Genomic DNA, 19,288 nt, shown 5'->3' on the forward strand with positions numbered 1-19,288 from the left:
CAACCTCCTTTTCACCCCCAGCCTTCGTGCACGTATGTCCGTGAGTAGGATGGGCCGTCCTCAGCCACCGTCTGTCCCACTGGGCGGATCGGGACCCGATGGTTGTGATCGACCTTCCAGAAGATCACGCAGTAAAATGGGCTCCAGAGTCAACACTGTGCTCTGAGGTCAGTGCTGAGCTCCCCAGCACGTGGAGGGCACGATCCCCGGGGGCACAGCACACGTGACCTGGCTGCGCACACCCAGCATGGCCTGCTGTGCAGAGGACGGTCCCTCAGTGAACAGTGACTGTCCTTCCCTGAGCTGCTTCCACAGAGTCGTCCATGGCCTCAGACTCCATGTTACCCTAGAGGAGAAAAGGGGGCTGTGACAGCCACGAACGAAGTGTGAGGTGGGAACTAGAGGATCCTGAGTGTTCATAAAATTACACAGCCCCAGGGACACTCTTGGGGATCTGGGGGAGTGTGACCTTGGAGCAGACCGGTCCTCCTTCAGCTGCCTTCCTTCAGTTCAGGGATGTGGGGGTAACCAGGTGCACCAGGCTCTGCCCTGCCCCCTAGAACAGAAGTACCCCCAGAGCAGGCGCTGGTACAGAGATGGAGACGGGGCTGTGGCCCTGTGGTTTGTGCAGGGTCTGAGCCCCAGACTCTGTCCTTGCTCCATCCGGGACACACCACCCCCATGTCCCACTGGTCAGCATGGGCCTCCCTGACCTCAGGACATGGCCCATCTGACAGCTCTGGCTTTGTGCTCTCCTGGCAACTAAACACTTTAATTTTATGGCTAACACAGATGACTGAATGCCTGATGATATTTTTTTCTATTCTCTGAAGACAAAGTTGCTCAACAAAGCTTTTAATATATTGGATTGTCGGGAAATTCATGACGCATTTTTGCATAGAAAAATACATCACGACTTTCCTGACGACCTAATACCGGCTTCTTCCTCTGAACCAGTTACCATGACATGGTAGAGCCCAGGGATTTGCCCTCATTTCCACACGGTCAGGGCCCCTGGGGTCTACGTTATGATGGGAAGTGAGCATTCCCAATGCTGAGGGACAAAGCGTGAGCGTGTACTGTTCCCCACTCCATGTGAACGTGCACTGTCTCTGACCTGCTCTTTGAGAGGGTGGGGAGGGCTCATTGTCTGCATCCATGGGGCGGCCTGTGCACCCGTGTGAGGCAGGTTTCTCCAGCGTCAGCTCTTCTCTGTGAGGGGCACAGCTCCCTGCAGTGGTGGGTGGGTGGTCGTGCCAGCCCAGATGTGAGGTCTGGGAAGATCCACAAAGACCACAACCCTGGGTGTTTGTTCAGAATTCTATAGTGTCGTGGGAGCCTAGAGCTTCAGGATATTTGCTGAACTGAGCAGTTCTGGGGCCTAGTCTTGAATATTTGAGCCTAAAAATGACCCAGTCATCACTATGTGGAAACCCAGGGACATGAACAGTGGACACATGAGTCCTTTGTCTGTCCATCCAGTTGGGTGCTTTCTCTACTTTAGACACAACAGCAGCACAGCCTGGTCCTGCCCACACTTACAGTCATCCCTCACTCACCCTGAGCCGAGCCTGCCTGAGGGGCTGGGAGGGAAGGGCAGCCTGGGGAACCAGACCCTGGGTGAGCTGGGCCAGTTCTGCTCATGGCTGTGTCCCAGTCCTCCTGAACTGGGAGGAGAATGTGACCCATACGTGGCAGGGATTTTTTTGTCTACTTCCCCACCTGCCTGTGTCACTGTGGGGTTGTTACCAGTGCTGTCCCATGACTGACAGAAATAGTCAGCCTCGTCCTCAGCCTGGGCCCCAGTGATGGTCAGGGTGGCCGTTCCACCTGAGCGGGAGCCGGAGAATCGATCGGGGACCCCTGAGGGCCGGTTACTGTCTCGAGAGATAATCAGCACAGGTCTCTGACCTGGGTCCTTCTGGTACCAGTACACAGTGTAGGTTCCTAAGCCTCCTCCCTGGCAGGTGACTCTGGCTGTCTGTCCCAGGGCCACAGACACTGAAAGTGGCTGAGAGAGAGCAGAGGAGGCCACAGAACCTGCAAGAGAGGACAGGAGAGGTGAGCCTGAGGCTGAGGGTCTCCTTCCCAGAGGGCCCCACACCCTGCAGCACCCCCTGTGCTGAGCTGAAGGTCAGGCCAGGCTGGTCCCTGGTTGTGTGGGGCTGAGCCCTGGGGGCAGCACCTGTGCAGAGAGTGAGGAGGGGGAGCAGGAGAGGGGTCCAGGCCATGGTGGAGACACCCCAGAGCTCTGCCTCTGAGCCCACAGCTGGGAGGGCCCCTAGGCCTCTCTTATCCTGAGGGAGGGGGGCTCCTCATGCAAATGTTCTCCTTCCTCCTGTGGCTGGGGGTGGCTCCCTGCTGAGCAGAGACTTAGGCTGGGTTTCAAGAAGCTTGTCCCCATAGGTCTGTCCCCAAGGCCTATGCCCAGGATCTCATATTCTCTGTGGTGTAGTGGGGGAGATTGTTGACACCGCACACACACACACACACACACACACACATGTACACTCACACGCACATGCACACATCACAACTGAGGCCTGGGCCCCTTCTCTGGACTGGCCAGGACCCCTTTATTCCCCTCTCTAGTGCTGACTCTATCCCTGGGGTGCACTGGGCCAAGCTGTGGCTGGTGCTGTTGAGGTCAGGGGTCATGCTGAGGACAGAGAGGTCAGAGTATCATGATTGGACAAAGAGTAAATAGCCATGTACCCCTTTGAGAATACTCATTCCATATTAGGAAAATAAAAAGGGGTGAACCAAACTCTTCTGGGATTTGTTAAGTATTTGATTTCTTGACTCCAAAACCAAGAATGCACTGTGCATAATTGCTAAGATGAACCTCATAAAAAGTAAAAGCTTTTGGGAACAAGCAGTTAGCATAATGGCTATGTCGCTGGACTCCCATGTAGTTGACTGTGGTTTGCGTCCCGGACCCGGTGGCTTAAAACTCACGCCGAGCACGTGTGTGTGCGTGCCCAAGATCCTGAGAGGAGAATGGAGGAGAAGGGATTGCAGCGTGACCATCCCCCCTGGGGGGTGATTTCTCGCTTTCTGTCTCTATGTCTCTCTCTGTCTGTCTGGTGAGCACACGTGCCCTATAGCAAAAACAAACAAACAAACAAACAAAGAAAAAACTCTCCCCAAAAAAATAAAATAAAAGCTTTTATGAAAATATTTTTAAGGGCCTGCCAGTGGTGTGGTGGCTAAGCCAGCTGGATCCCACAGACCTGACTGAGCAGATCAAGTCCCAGAACTGGCAGCTTCAAACATATGCGGATCTTAATAGTCGGGCACGCCTAAATCCTGACAGGAAGGATCAAGGGAGAAGGAACCGCAGTGTCTCTTTCTCCATGGGAGGTTGTTCTTCATTTCTCTATCTGTTTCTCTTTGTCTCTGTTTGCAGAATGATTGCATGCACTGGACAATTAATTTTTTTCTGTTTCTGATTTTCCCCAAAGGGCGCGTGCCCTCACCAGTCAGAGGCAGAGAAAGAGGGAAGACAGAAATCACCCCTTGAGGAGATGGCCATGCCACAATCTCTTCTCCATTTTCCTCTGGATTTGGGCACGCATACACAGGTGCCGGCATATCTCAAGCCACCAAGTCAGGGATTCGAACCACATAGTTGGCCCTATGGAATCCAGCACCTTAACCTCACACTACGTGCTGACCCTAAAAAGAGATGTTTTTTAAAGTTGTATTCTTCAGGGTACGAGATGTGGTTTTGTGTGCTCGTACACAGTGAAATCGCTGCCGTTGTCAGTCAAATTACCGTATTCATCATCTTGAACAATTAAAGTTTGATTTGTTTTGTTTGGCTGTCATGAGCACCCACAGCCTGCTTCCCAAATATTTCCAGCACACAGTAGGAGAGGTCAGAGGAAGGGCCAGGTGGTGTCAGGGCAGAGTGGATTCCCCCATGCAAGGGTCTCAGGGGAAGCCTCTGTCACACCCTCTGCACTTAAGCTCCTCCAGGGCACTTGGGGTTATCAGGGTCCCCAGCCAAAGGCCACAGTGCCCCCTGGTGCCTGCAGGACAAATGTCACCTACCTGTGCCTACTTCAGACAGAATGACCCTTTAGATCCTGAAACAATCCAGATGTTTCCTGAGTGCTTTGCAGACACTATCTCACTCAGACCTTCCCAATAACCTGAGAAATCCTGAGCTTAAAGCAGGAAATCTCCTCCCATCTATGACCGGGGACCATCATGGAAGGTGACATGATTTCCCCAAAGACCCAGACAGTAGTGGGAGGAGCCCAAGGCCAGTAGCCTCAGCTCAGAGCTGCCCTCAGCCTCCCTGCCCTGCCTCTTGCCTCCTTCTCCTCCATCCCCCCAGGCTCCTGGGCCATCTTGTCACTCCCTCTCTGCTGTGTCCATGTGCTCTGTCCTCCTGAGCTCTGTGGACAGAGGTGAGGACGCTCGCTCTGCTCCCTCCAGGGTAGCAAACAGAGGACAGAGTGTTATTGGTGACACCGAGGACATCAGAGGCCTGACCTGGCTCCACCTTACAGGCCGGGTCCTTAAATACTAAGGTCAGGATCCCATTTCTGTGAACTGAAGGCTGTCTTAATACAATGAAAGAAAAAAATGGTAAAAGAGATATAATAATAAGCCATGTGGTTTATTGGCTACAAGCCCACGACTGATGATAACAAAGACACTTCTAACTCAGACACACCAATAGCAGGTGTAGCACGTAATCCCTGTTCTGCATTCCTCTTTAATATTAGTAACAAGAAACCCCACAAGTACAGGGGAGAACAATTTAAGAATAAGTATGTGTGCATGGTTAATAATTAAATATAAACATATATTTGAGTACGTATGCAATACATGCATGTGTATATAGATGTACATGCACACCACAAACACACACACATACACACACATACACACCCACACACACACACACACACACACACACACACACAAGCATTTGTTAATATTATCCTCTCAGTGCTGTTAATAGAAACCCCTACGTTGTCTATACTATGTCTTTTTTTTATTTGTGGATAGATTTTTGCTATAGGGCATGTGACCTTGCCAGAAAGACAGAGAGAGACAGAGAGACAGAAAGAAAAAAATCACCCCCCGGGGGGATGGGCCTGGAATTGTGGTCGACGACATGAGAGTCCAGCAACATAGCCATTATGCCAACTGTGGTCCCTTTTTATTTTCTTTCTGGCTTTCTTTCTTTTTATTTTTTAACTCTATGTCTTAATTCCCATTCATCTCATTATACTTTATCCTTTCTCTTTAATTCAATGATTCGTATCTGTGTAGAAATGTGTTTGTAAGTTTGCGAACGTTTGTGAGTGTAAGTGTAGGAGGGGGTTTCTGTTACTGATCCCTAAGTCCGTTGTACTGTGATTAGATGATGCACTTCGTGTTATTTCCATCATTAATTACATATTGATGCGTTGTAATGCTTAGAAGAAGATCTGTCCTGGAGAATGCTGCAGGCGCTCCCTGGAGGGAGGGGACAGGGCCCTCCTGTGTCTGCAGACCCACCTCCTGCTCCCTAGAGCAGGCGGGAGGGCAGGGAGCTCTCCTGCATGGGCTCCTTCAGGGCCTGCAGCTCCACAGCGACTCCCATCTGGGGACAGCACCCTGGCTTCCTCAGGCTGTCCTCAGGAGAGTAACCCCTGTGCTGGGAGCAGGAACAGAGGCCCTCAGAGCGTGTTCTCCAGAGCTCTGCAATGTCAGTCCCTGGGCCAGTTGGACCCATAGATCCCAGCTCAGACCTGGGGCAGCTGCATCTCGGAGTGCCCTGGGGTTTGTGCTCCCTAAAGTGCAGATGCTCTGGGCTCAGCCCCAGGGAGCTCTCACTTCCTCTGAGCTGACAGACGCCCTTGTCTTCCCAAGTCCTTCTCAGGCCACCTTGGTCTTGGTTCTTCATGTCCTGCCATGCCCTTCTGTCCTAGGGTCTTGCACAGGGAGCGCAGCTGAGTGAGCTCCCATGAGGCTGCTGACCTGTAAGAGAGGAATTTAGAGTGGATGTCGGAGGTCGAGGGGTTTATACCCTGTGGTCCCTACTCGGAGGACCTGCCTGACCTGCAGTCAGGTTTCAGAAAGGCCCTCTTGAAGTTCCTGTGGGGCTAAATCTGAGGCTGAGCCTCGTGCTCCTGTTCAGGGATGAGGGGAGCAGGGGAGGGGTCCATGCCATGGGCAGATGCCCAGGACTCTGCCTGCTGAGCCTGCAGCTGGCCTCCCGGGCCTGCCATCTTTCAGGATAGACAAGGCTCTGGGTCAGTCACCCTTACTGAAGCAGCTGGGCTCTGGGTGGTCTAGCATAACCCAGGAGGGCCTGGTGAGAGGAAAATGACCCGTGAGGGGACAGGTCTTTGGGCCAAATTTACACGTCACAACGTCCCTGTAGGTCCGGGAAGAGGTCTCTGCCCTTCTCACTACCGCTTCATGGCTGGTCCTTAGGGGCTGGTGCTGGGGACCCTTTCCTGGAATTGCTAATGACCACCTCTCCCAGGTAGACCAGGTACCTGTTGCTCCTTCCTGGAAGGACCTGCCTGAAACCAGTCAAGTTAAGATCCTCACACCACAACTTTGCTGTGACACCCCCCAAGCCCCACCCTAAGACCTCACTAAGACTCAATGGTGTCTCCTTAGTGCTGAGAGTAGGTCTGTGTGATCCCAGGCTTTCTCTGCTCTGGGGAGGTCTGAAGGGAAGGTCAGAGATGAAGTTACTGGAAACGACTAGCCCAGGGTGCAGAGTGAGCTGAGCCTGGAGAGGTTCCGGAAGCAGCTGCCCATGGCTCAGGGAAACAAGGGCATGGGAGGACCAGAGACTCCCCCACAGGGAAGGTTCCCTCCTGTCAGTGTGACCAGGGCAGGAGGGAGGGCAGAGCCCCGTGAGGCAGGCTGGTGGCAGGTTTGTGTCTCACTTCCCCGTCTGCCTGTGTCACTGTGAGCAATGTTGTCACTTCCGTCCCACACCTGACAGTAATAGTCGGCCTTGTCCTCGACCAGGGCCCCGCTGATGGTCAGGGTGGCCGTGTTCCCGGAGTTGGACCCTGAGAATCCGGTCAGGGACCTCTGAGGGCCGCCCATTATCATAATAGATGACCAGCCTGGGGGCCTGACTTGGCTTCTGCTGGTACCAGTGGACACGTTTCCTTCCAATGTTGTCTCCCCGACAGGGGATCTTGACTGTCTGTCCCAGGGCCACCGACATCGAGGGCGGCTGAGTCACATCATAGGAGGCCACGGAGCCTGTAAATTGAGAAGAAAGACGTGAGCGGGAAGAGGAAGCACTGTTCCCTGGAGATCCCCCTGCCTGGCCTGCACTAGGGATTGACATCCCTCCTGTCAGTCTCAGCCCAGGAGTCCCAGGGGCTTGGCTATGGAGTGACATCATTGGAAAATAAGAAAACCTAACCCCTTTCTCCTGACAAGTACACCAGCTCAGGCTTAGGCCATTCTGTGAGGACACTGTGGGGTTTCAGCCCGTAAACCACCACACCCCAATCCTGGTACAGGTCCAGGAGCCCCCCCTTCCTCCAGGCAGGGTCCTCTGAGCTCAGGGTCAGGCCAGGCTGGTCCCAGAGCCCTGGGGCTGGGCCGTGGCTGAGCCTGGGCAGCACCTGTGCAGTGAGCGAGGAGGCCCAGGAGGAGAGGGGCCCAGGCCATGGTGGTCCTGAGGCTGCTTCCTAGGCCCAGGCTGGGCTGCTTCCTCCCAGGCCTGTCTTATCCCCTGCTTGGAGAGAGCTGCCCCTTATGCAAATCAGCCAGAGCTCAGGTGCTGCCTGAGGGACTCTGTGGTCTCCAGAGAAGGGCTCAGCGCAGGGAGGTGACAGGGTGTGTAGGGTACAATGCTGCACCCCAACCTTAGCCCAGAGGGTTCTCTTTTACCTTCTGTCCCAAGTCTGGGCCGACTTGTCCTCCCACCTATCCCCAGACCTCACTGCTGGGCAGCCACACCAAGCACAGAGCTGAATCTCTCTGCACTTTCCAGGCAGTCTGAGCTCTGCCCTCGGGGTGATCCTGTGTCTCCATCTGGACATGGGCAGAGACACACTGGACAGCAGTGACCGTGGGACCCGATCAGGAAGGAGGTACTGATACTTGTCAAGGAGGCGAAAGGTCTGTCATGCGCTGTGAGAGTCCAGATGCCGGGTCTAGTGAAGGCTCCACATTCAGAGGGCACCTTCAGGCCTGATGCAGTGACCCTCTTCCTCCCTCTGTCCAGGGAAGAACTCAAGGCTTGGACAGGTGCAGGGACCTACCCCAGATCCCAGCCACTGAGGGCCGGAGCCTCGATGAAATCCCTGTGTGTCTATTTGTACATGGAGTGTTGAAAACTCCTGAGATGGGACCAGCCGTTGGTGCAGTGGGTATGTCGCTGGATTCCCATATAGTGGACCGCAGTTTGAGTCCCGGATCCGGTGGCTTAAATTCATGCTGGGCGCACGTGTGTGTGTGCCCAAGATCCCAGAAGAGAATGGAGGAGAAGAGATTGCGGCACAGCCATCCCTCCTGGGGGCGGGGGTTGGGGGGGAAGGATTTCTCTCTTTCTCTCTCTCTCTCTCTCTGTCTTTCTGGCAAGTGCACACACCCCATAGCAAAAACAACATCAACAACAAAAAAAACTCTCCAAAAAATAAATAAATAAAAAGAAAGATTCCTGAGATGTTGGAAAGTTCTTCCCTTGGCCGTGAGCTCTTGGGACAGGTCATAGGTCTGTGCCTCAGTTTCCCCCTACTGTACGCTTATGGGCAAGGCCAGACTGGGATGGAGAACTGTGTGCTGTTCAGGAGAGTGAGGGCGGGCTGCAGACTCTCCCAGAAACTCGTGTGAGTGTCTGTTTAATTAAGTTACCTTGAGGTTCTGGGAAAGCATATGAAGGAATGAAAACTTAACTTAGTCAACAAAAGGAGACCGAGCAGCGACCTTGGGCCTTACTCGCTGGGAAATGAGGACAGCTGCCCCAGGGGAGACCAGCGAAGTCCAGGGAAGGACAGGGTGGAGGAGCACCCAGGAGTGAGGGTCAGACGTGTGGGCAGGACAAGGGTCTCAGAGCACAGGGAGAAGGGACACGTGAGTACAGGAGAGGGGGGGACATGTGTGAGTAGACTTGTGACCACAGGGAGGGAAAGGGAGGGAAAGGGAGGCCTCAGAGGAGACTCAGAAGCAGCATCAGTCATGCCCTCTGCCCTTGAGCCCTGCCAGGGTCTTGGGTTACCAGTCACCACCATGGCCACAGTGCCCCCTGGTGCCCACAGGATGAACGGCGCCCTACCCTTGTCCCCACTTCATGCACAATGACCTCTCTGGGCCCTTCCTACAGTGCAGAGTGGTTCGTGTAACACACACCCGACTTCAGTCTGCATTTTCCCACAGCCCCCAGCAGCCCTGAGTGTAAGGCACCATCTCTCCTCCCGTGTGTACCAGAAAGCCACTACTGTGGCACCTGCTGGTCCCTTATTTAAATTTCTTATGAAGTTCATGTATTTTTTTCTGTGAGAGACAGGAGGGCAGGCACCTCCAACAAGGTCTTCACACCACAGTCCCCTCCTCTCAGCCCCCCTGGGGCACGGACACGCACACTGGCACCCAGCGTGCTCAGGGAGGATCTGGGACCCAAACTCAGGCACTTTCAATGGAGATCCAGTTGCATTCCTACACTAGCTCTGCCTACTGCCTCTTTTTTCTATTTTAAAATTTATTTGTGGGACCAGCAGTTGGCACAATGGCTATTTCGCAGGATTCCCATGTAGTCACCCACAGTTCAAGTCCCGGACCCGGTGACTTAAACTCATGCCGGGTGCGTGTGCGTGGATGCCCAAGATCCCGAGAGGAGACTGGAGGAGAAGGGATTGTGGTGTGGCCATCCCCCCTGGGGGTGATTTCTCGCTTTCTATCTCTCTGTCTTTCTGGTGAGCGCATGTGCCCCATAGCAAAAAAACCTCTCAAAAAAAATATTTGTAAATGGTATGGCCTTAGAGATGTGAATGGTTTTCACATTGAAAAGGGTAAATGAACAGTAGAGGTCCCTTCAGTGTCTACTGTGACGGCCTAAATCTCTCTGTGTCACTTCTCTCTGTGTTTCTGGTCAGGGATGAAGAAACAGAGTGTGTGGACATGGAGGAGGAGGTAGGGGGCGTGGAGTGCAGCTCACACCCCCAGGTGCGGGTCACGGAGCAGCTGGGGCCACGGCTCCTCGGCCCTGGGATTCTTGTAGCCTGGATCTGCCCTTCGGCTCTCTGAAAACTGGGAGCTCCTAGGATTTGAGGCTCATTATTAATTCCAAGAAAATGTAGGGAATCAAGAAATCTTCTGGGACATGTGGTGTTCACAGTGGGAATTTAGGAGGGAAGCAGAGCTCTCAGGTGCACAGCGGCCCCCGCAGGCCCTAATGCCCAAGGTGGGGACAACTGGCCAGCAGATGGCTTCCCTGATGCCGACTCTCCATAGAGACCTCAGGCTCTGGCCAGCCTGGAAGGAGGGAGGAGGCAGCCCAGGGCAGGAGGGGTTGCTGACATGAGGGAGGGTGCAATGGAGGGACTCTGGCTTCCCTCCAGGGAACTCTGGAGCTGGGAGACTTCCAGGTGTCCCTAAGTTGAGGCAAGGTCTGGGAGCTGGACCTCAGGCTATCGTCACACCAACCTCTCTGGGTAGAGGCATGACCTGGAGGAAGGGGCCCAGCTCTGAGGGGCTGCAGCTCCCAGCAGAGGAGGTGGGTCAGCCCTGAAGTGGGACCGGGCAGATCCCACAGGGCCCAGGGCACAGGCTTGCTCTGTGAGAATCCCATCATGCCAAGGTGCTGCTGTGTCAGGACTTCAGCCAGCTGGACAGGGCTAGGTGTTAGTCCTGGATATTTGGACCATAGAGAGGCCCAGTGACCCTCACAGAAACCTGGATCAGTAAGTAGAGAACAGCTGTGTCCTCATGTCTGTCCTTGTAATCAAGTCCCTTCTCTGCATCTCGAATAACGGACCCTAATCCCAGGGCAGTCTGGTCCTGCAGCCCTGAGTGCACTCCCCACACTCCCTCTGCTCATCCCCCCTGGAGGTCTGGGAGGAGAGGACAGCATGGGGGTCTCAGCTCCAGGTGACATGGGCCAGCCCTGCTATGTCCCTAGTCCTCCTGGGTCTGCAGGGAGAATGAGACCCACATGGGAAAGGGGGTTTGTGTCTGACTTCCCCATCTGCCTGTGTCACTGTGCAAGATTACCACTGTATGCTGACTGACAGTAATAGTTGGCCTCGTCCTCAGCCTGGGCCCCAGAGATGGTCAGGGTGGCCGTTCCACCAGAGCTGGAGCCGGAGAATCGGTCAGGGACCCCTGAGGCCTGTTCATCATCATAATAGATGAGCAGTGCAGGGCTCTGGGCTGGCTTCTGCTGGTACCAGTGAGCGTATCTGCTTTCTAAGTCTCCTCCCTGGCAGGTGATGCTGACTGTCTCTCCCAGGGCCACAGACAGGGCAGGGGGCTGAGTCAGCGCAGAGGAGGCCACAGAGCCTGCAAGAGAGGACAGGAGAGGTGAGCCTGAGGCTGAGGGTCTCCTTCCCAGAGGGCCCCACCACCTGCAGCACCCCCTGTGCTGAGCTGAAGGTCAGGCCAGGCTGGTCCCTGGTTGTGTGGGGCTGAGCTCTGGGGGCAGCACCTGTGCAGAGAGTGAGGAGGGGGAGCAGGAGAGGGGCCCAGGCCATGGTGGAGACACCCCAGAGCTCTGCCTCTGAGCCCACAGCACAGATGGGCTCCCCTGGCTCCTCTTATTCCCTTGGGGGCCATGGCTGTTTGGTGTTTATGCAAATTGGCTCCTCTCTGGGCTCCTCATCAGGGCTAAGGTGGTGTCATACTTCCCAGCTGTGGGCGTCCATCAGGCTTCTGAAGAGGGTATAAGCCCCTGCCCCTCACACCCGCGTGTTCTGAGCTGCTTTTCTGACCAACACTATTGCCTTGTCTTCAGAGATCTGACTACAGCGACTACCTCACCTCAGAGACACTGTCCCACATGCTCCCTGTGATCCCTCCTGGGTCAGGCTCATGGGGCTCAGCTCTGAGGGCAGAGTCTGCCTGGCAGGGAGGAGGGCACAGGGAGGAGAGGTCAGGGCATCTCTAGAAGTGCCCAGGACAGAAGCCCCGCTCCTGGGAACCCTGCTGGGCAGAGAAGAATGGGGAGCTGAGAGTGGGCAGGGCCTGTCCAGGGGAAAGGCCTCAGGCCTGGAGCCCTGTCCTCTCACCCTGTGCTCCTTAAAGGCACCTCCACCTCGGTGGTCTCCCGGGTGGGCTGCCCTGGCTGACACCAGGGACCAGGTCCTCTAGCTGCACTGCCCAGGAGTGGCCCTCACTATGTCCAGGCTCATTCCTGTGTCCTGGGTGACACCGTGTGAGTCTGACGCACAGATCGTGGTCACTGCAGACCTAGGGGACGGGATGAATATCTTGACTTCCAGTCCCAGGAGAGGGCCATGGACACTTCCTGACCCCAGGCTGGCCTCCCTCTGAGGCTCCCCTGGGCAGACCTAGCTCTGTCCTGGCTTCACCTGGCAAGAGCTCTGCTGCCCCCTGCTGGTGGAGCCCACTCAGAGCAGGACCTTCTGCCCTCTGGGTTACCCCAAATCACCTGTCACCTGAGGGTGAGGACCAGGGTGTCCTCCTCACTCTGTACACCTGGGCCCCCCTCCCTGGGGCAGCCCAGCACAGAGTGGCCGTGTACGCAGCTGCAGGAGTGGGGCAGGTTGCCCTGCTGGATTTCTGCTCAGGGTTGGAATGCCCTCTAGGGATTGTAGAGAGTGAGCTCGTGGTACACCATGACTCTGCTGGGAAAAACAGACATCAGACATCCGGGGAACATTTGTGACACCCCAGAGGGCCCCATGCTTCTTTTGGACTCAGGAACCGGGACGGATGCCTCCCACACGCCAGGAAGGGCAGACGGGCTGTCAGAGAGAGCCAGGGATGTGTGTCCCTAAAGCTCAGGTTTGCCCTAAAGCATCTACATCAGCATCACCTCCTTCCTCGCCGCCTTCCTCGCGTCACCCTCGTCACTATCACGACCGCCGTCACCGCCATCACCGTCACGTCCCTTACTATTACTGCTGTTTGTTGTCCCTGGTTTTTTTTTTTTTTTTTGAGAGGTTTTTGCTATAGGGCGCGTGCGCTCGCCAGACAGCCAGAGAGAGACAGAGAGACAGAAAGCGAGAAATCACCCCCCAGGGGGGACGGTCACACCACAATCCCTTCTCCTCCATTCTCCCCCCGGGATCTTGGGCATGCACGCACACGCACCCGGCATGAGTTTAAGCCACCGGGTCCGGGATGCGAACCGCAGTCGACTACATGGGAGTCCAGCGACATAGCCATTATGCTAACTGCTGGTTCCTGTTGTCCCTGTTTTAAAGCCCATCTAAGACACCTACCCTAGACCAGCTGCATGAGAGGGACAGAGATCACCTGTTCATTGGGGACCTGTTCCTCACCACACAGACACACACTGCGCTGAGCCCTTTCTCAGGGTCCCACAGGAGAGGACAGGGGACTCCTGGACCTGGACCACTGCCTGAGACCCCACATGATCAGCCTTGGAGTCAGGAGACCCCTTCATGACTGCGTAATTTAATCAGCACATACCTCACATGTATTCTTACAGAGGAAGGACAGGAGTGCACACCCGGGTTCATACTCCAAGACCCACTGAGTCCATATTTAATTGAAAGTCCCTTACGTGAATTTCAGTCACATTGTTTGTGTAACTGAGATTCTTAAGGTCAATATACAATGCCCCCATTTCACAGCAGATAACGCGGAGGCTCCAGAGAACTGAGAACAGTGGTCGCAGGTCCAGGCATTGAGCCAGGTGTCCTGAGGTTAATCCTAGGATCCTTGAGGAAGAGGGGACCAGGGTGGGAGGTAGGGGAGCATGAGGCCAGGCTGGGGGGCAGGGCTGGGGTCCCAGCACTCACTGCCACCCCATCATGGCCTGGCCATCACGAGGGCCCCCATTGCGCAACTGGGGATGGTCAGCAGGCTGTGCCCAGGGCAGAGCTGGGGACCCTGTGGGGACTGGGAGCCTGCTGGGCTGTGCAGGGTGGCCTGGCTGCAGCTGGTTCTTTCTGCACTGTCTGCTCCACTCTCTCCTGCTGCTGGTCCTCCCTGCACTGTCTGCTCCACTCTCTCCTGAGCGGGTGGTGACAGTGTCCATGGCCACCTCTAGTGGGGCAGCTGAGTCTCAAGGGGACCACAGGGCATGCAGGTTCGGGAGACGATGAGTCTCACCTTAGGGGGCTCCCTCACAGAGTCCTGTGGGCTGAGCTCAGGTCCTGTGGGGGCTGAGGCTGTGGGCAGGGCCTGGGCAGCCCCAGTGCAGAGTGAGGAGGCGGGACAAGGGCCCAGGCCATGTGGACACACCCAGAGCTCTGCCTCCTCAGCCCACACTGGGCTCCTCTGGTCACTGTCACCTCTCAGGAAGGACGAGGCTCTGGGTCAGTCACTGTAGGGAAGCGGGGGGCTCTCAGTGGTTCCAGAACGGCCCGGGTAGGCTGATCTGCAGGTAAATGTGCAGGAGGTGCCAAGTCTCTCAGCTCCAGGTCCAGCCTGCAGCTGACCCTCACACCCAGGAGAGGCCTCTGCCCTCCTCCCTGCAGCTTCACAGCAGGAGCTGGCCTGGGAGTAGCTGGTACCTGAGGTCTGCCAGGAAACCCAAGGATATTCGTCCCTTTCCTGAAAAGATCTGCCTTAAATCCTCCTCTATCCATTGTCAAAGCCTGCGAGTATTCCCAACTCGCACCCTGAGACCAATTGTCACTGTCCCATGGGAGTTCTCCGTGACAGTAACACGCGGGATGTCCTCCACGCACAGGGTCACCAGGGTTCATCGGGGAGCAGGCAGTTCAGACTGACCCCAACGACCTTCTCAGTCCAATGTGGAAGAGCTAAAGAGGTGCCAGGTGAGAGCTTGCCTCTGCAGCTCGTGTCCTAAACAGAGGTGTGAGAATTTGTCTGCCAGGTCAGGAAGGCAAGGGCAGGGGGACCAGAGACTCCCCCATGTGGAAGGTTCTCTCCTGTCAGTGAGACGAGGGTGGGAGGGAGGGCAGGCTGTGCGGGATGGGCTGGTGGCAGGTTTGTGTCTCACCTCCCCGTCTGCCTGTGTCACTGTGAGCAATGTCACTGCTGTCCCACACCTGACAGTAATAGTCGGCCTCGTCCCCGTCCTGGGCCCCGCTGATGGTCAGGGCGGCCGTGTTCCCTGAGTTGGAGTCTGAGAATCGGTCAGGGATCCCTGAATGCCGGGTGCTGTCCCCATAGATGACCAGCTTGGGGGCCTGACCTGGCTTCTGCTGGTACCAGGGCAAATTTTTACTCCCAATGCTGTTGCCCTGGCAGGTGATTCTGGCCATCTCTCTCAGGGCCACCGACACCGAGGGTGTCTGAGTCAGATCATAGGAGACCACGGAGCCTGCAAATTGAGGAAAAAAGGAAGATCTTGAAGATGAAGGATCATTCCGCGGAGTTCCCACTGCCTGGCCTGGACAGGCTCAAAGGAAGGATTCTCTGATCTCACGGGGTACCCCTTCCTGTCAATCTCAGCACAGGGGTCGCGTGGGCTTGGATAGTGGGTGGATCCTTTGAAAAATAAGAAAACCTTACTCCGTTCTCCTGACAGCTGCAGCCTCCCAGGCTCATAGCAGCCAATGAGTGCAGTGTCTGGGATCTCAGCCCCAACCCTTCACCCTGCAGCAGGTCCAGGACACCCTCCCCCACAGGCAGGGTCCTCTGAGCTCATGGTCAGGCCAGGCTGGTCCCAGAGCCCTGGGGCTGGGCCGTGGCTGAGCCTGGGCAGCACCTGTGCAGTGAGCGAGGAGGCCCAGGAGGAGAAGGGTCCAGGCCATGGTGTCCCTGAGACTGCTTCCTAGGCCCAGGCTGGGCTGGTTCCTCCCAGGCCTGTCTTATCCCCTGGCTGGAGAGAGCTGCCCCTTATGCAAATCAGCCAGAGCTCAGGGGTGCCTGAGGGGCTCTGTGGTCTGCAGTGAAGGGTCAGTCCAGGGATGTGGCGGGGTATGTGGGGAGATGCTGCACCACGACAGACTGACATCTCCTCTCAGACTTTGCACAGACTTTGCTCCCAGGTGGCCTCACAGAGCACAGAAGTGCCTCTGTCTCCATATTTCAGGCAGCCGAAGCTCTGCCCTTGGGGTGACCCTGGGTCTCCTTCTAGACATGGGCAGCGACACACTGGACCTCTGTGAGTCCGACTGGATCAGGAGGGAGGTGCTGATTTGGGTCTAGGAGACGAGAGGTCCATCCTGTGCTCTGGCAGAGTGTAGATGTCGGGTCTAGTGCTGGCTCCATATTTCGGACACCTTTCAGGCCAGACACCGTGGCCCTCCTCCTCCCTCTGAACAGGGGCCAGCACAAGGCTTGGACAGGTGCAGGGACCTGCCCCAGATCCCAGCCACTGAGGGCTAGAGCCTGGATGGAATCCTTTTCTATTCAAAGCACTTGCTGTGTTGAAAGATTCCCGAGATGCTGGAAGGTTCTACCCTTGGCCGTGAGCTCCTGGACAGGTCATAAGTCTGTGCCTCAGTCCCCCCAGTGTGGGCGAGGGCCAAGGACAGCCTCGGGATGGAGACCGGTGTGCTGTGCAGGAGAGTGAGGGCGGGTGCAGACTGTACCAGGAACTCCTGTGAGGGTTTATTTTAATTAAGTTTCCTTGAGGTGGAGGTGCTGGGACAGTGCGCGAAGGAATGAAAACGTTCTAAGTCACCAGAGGAGACAGAGCAGCGACCGTGGGCCTCAGTTGCTGGGAAATCAGGACGTGGAAACTGGACAGCTGCTCCAAGGGACACCAGCCAATCCCAGGGACACAGGACAGTGGAGCAGTGTCCAGGGACTCGGAGCAGCCCTGTGGGCAGGACAAGGGTCTCAGAACACAGAGGAGGGGAAGGGACACATGTGAGCACACGGCTGGGTAGGGACACCTGTGACTACAAGGGAGGAAAGAAACACCATGGCCACAGTGCCCCCTGGTGCCCACAGGATGAATGGCACCCTACCCTTGTCCCCACTTCATGCACAGTGACCTCTGGGCCCTTCCTACAGTGCAGAGTGGTTAGTATTACACACACCTGACTTCAGTCTGCATTTTCTCACAGCCCCCAGCAGCCCTGAGTGTAAGGCACCATCTCTCCTCCCGTGTGTACCAGAAAGTAACTACTGTGGCTCCTGCTGGTCCCTTATTGAGAATTCTTATGAAGATTATGTGTTTTTTTCACAGGAGATACAGGAGGGCAAGCACCTCCAACAAGGTCCTCACACCACAGTCCCCTCAGCCCCCCTGGGGCATGGACACGCACACTGGCACCCAGCGTGCTCAGGGAGGACCTGGGACCCTAACCCAGGCCCTTTCCAATGGAGACCCAGTTGCATTCTTACAGGAACTCTGTCTACAGCCTCCTTTTTCTTTTTTCTTTTTTAAAATTTATTTGTAAACTGTGTGGCCCTGGAGAAGTGAATGGTTTTCACATTGAAAAGGGTAAATGAACTGTGGTGGGGTCTCAGTGTCTACGCTGACGGCCTGAATCTCACTGTGTCACTTCTATCTGTGTTTCTGGTCAGGGATGAAGAGACAGAGTGTGTGGACATGGAGGTGGAGGTGGGGGGCCTGGAGTGTAGCTCACACCCCCAGATGCGGGTCACAGAACAGCTGGGGTCACAGCTGCTCTTTCCTGGGATTGACTTCAGCCTGGATCTGACCATCGGCTCTCTGAGAACAGGGAGCTCATAGGATTTGAGGCTCAGTATTCATTAAAAAAAAATGCAGGGAACCAAGAAATCTTCGGGGACACGTGGTAGGTGGGGGGCCTGGAGTGTAGCTCACACCCCCAGATGCGGGTCACAGAACAGCTGGGGTCACAGCTGCTCTTTCCTGGGATTGACTTCAGCCTGGATCTGACCATCGGCTCTCTGAGAACAGGGAGCTCATAGGATTTGAGGCTCAGTATTCATTAAAAAAAAATGCAGGGAACCAAGAAATCTTCGGGGACACGTGGTGTTCACACTGGGAATTTAGGAGGGAAGCAGAGCTCTCAGGTGCACAGTGACCCCCACAGGCCCTGATGCCCGAGGTGGGGACAGCTGGCCCCCAGATGGCTTCCCTGACGCTGACTCTCCATGGAGACCTCAGGCTCAGGCAAGCCTGGAAGGAGGGAGGAGGCCGCCCAGGGCAGGAGGGGTTGCTGACCTAAGGGAGGGTGCAATGGAGGGACTCTGGCTTCCCTCCAAGGAACTCTGGAGCTGGGAGACTTCAGGTGTCCCTAAGTTGAGGCAGGGTCTGGGAGCTGGAGCTCAGGCTGTCATCAAACCAGACCTCTCTGGGTAGAGGCATGAACTGGAGGAAGGGGCCCAGCTCTGAGGGGCTGACAGCTCCCAGCAGAGGAGGTGGGTCAGCCCTGAAGTGGGGCCGGGCAGATCCCACAGGGCCCACGGCACAGGCTTGCTCTGTGAGAATCCCATCATGCCAAGGTGCTGCTCTGTCAGGACTTCAGCCAGCTGGACAGGGCTAGGTGTTAGTCCTGGATATTTGGACCAAAGAGAGGCCCAGTGACCTCCACAGAAACCTGGGTCAGTAAGTGGAGGACAGCTTAGTCACTATGTCTGTCATTGCATGTGAGTTCTTTCTCTGCATCTCGAATACCAGACCCTAATCCCAGGGCAGTCTGGTCCTGCAGCCCCGAGTGCACTCCCCACATTCCCTCTGCAGATCCCACCTGGAGAGTTGGGAGGAGAGGACAGCATGGGGGGCTCAGCTCCAGGAGACATAGGCCAGCCCTGCTATGTCCCCAGTCCTCAGCGTCTAGCGATAGTGAGACCCAGACAGGGAAGGGGGTTTGTGTCTCACTTCCCCATCTGCCTGTGTCACTGTGAAAGGTTACCACTGCTGTCCAGTGACTGACAGTGATAGTCAGCCTCGTCCTCAGCCTGGGCCCCAGTGATGGTCAGGGTGGTCGTTCCACCAGAGCGGGAGCCGCAGAATCGCTCAGGGACCCCTGAAGCCCGACTGTTATCATAATAGATGAGCAGTGCAGGGCGCAGGCTGGGCCTCTGCTGGTACCAGTTAGCACCATAGCTTCCTAAGTCTCCACCCTGGCAGGTGATGCTGACTGTCTCTCCCAGGGCCACAGACACCGCAGGTGGCTGAGTCAGCGCAGAGGAGGCCACAGATCCTGCAAGAGAGGACAGGAGAGGTGAGCCTGAGGCTGAGAGTGTCCTTCGCAGAGGGCCCCAGACCCTGCAGCACCCCCTGTGCTGAGCTGAAGGTCAG

At 55.9% G+C, this 19,288-nt stretch overlaps 1 pseudogene and 1 gene segment (V, D, J or C); both read right to left on the reverse strand.

Annotated features, from left to right (window-relative positions):
• Positions 1 to 274: 274 nt before the first annotated feature.
• LOC102476730 (immunoglobulin lambda variable 3-25-like) lies at positions 275 to 2,272 on the reverse strand. The segment is given in 3 exon segments: positions 275 to 346; positions 1,727 to 2,040; positions 2,186 to 2,272. Coding segments are annotated over 3 exon segments (432 nt in total).
• A 3,258-nt stretch (positions 2,273 to 5,530) lies between these two features.
• LOC102477140 (immunoglobulin lambda variable 3-9-like) overlaps positions 5,531 to 19,288 on the reverse strand; it is a 37,494-nt pseudogene continuing 23,736 nt past the window's right edge.

The sequence above is a fragment of the Tupaia chinensis genome, unplaced genomic scaffold, assembly GCF_000334495.1.
Source record: "Tupaia chinensis unplaced genomic scaffold, TupChi_1.0 Scaffold143725_1, whole genome shotgun sequence".
NCBI classification, from domain to species: Eukaryota; Metazoa; Chordata; class Mammalia; order Scandentia; family Tupaiidae; genus Tupaia; species Tupaia belangeri.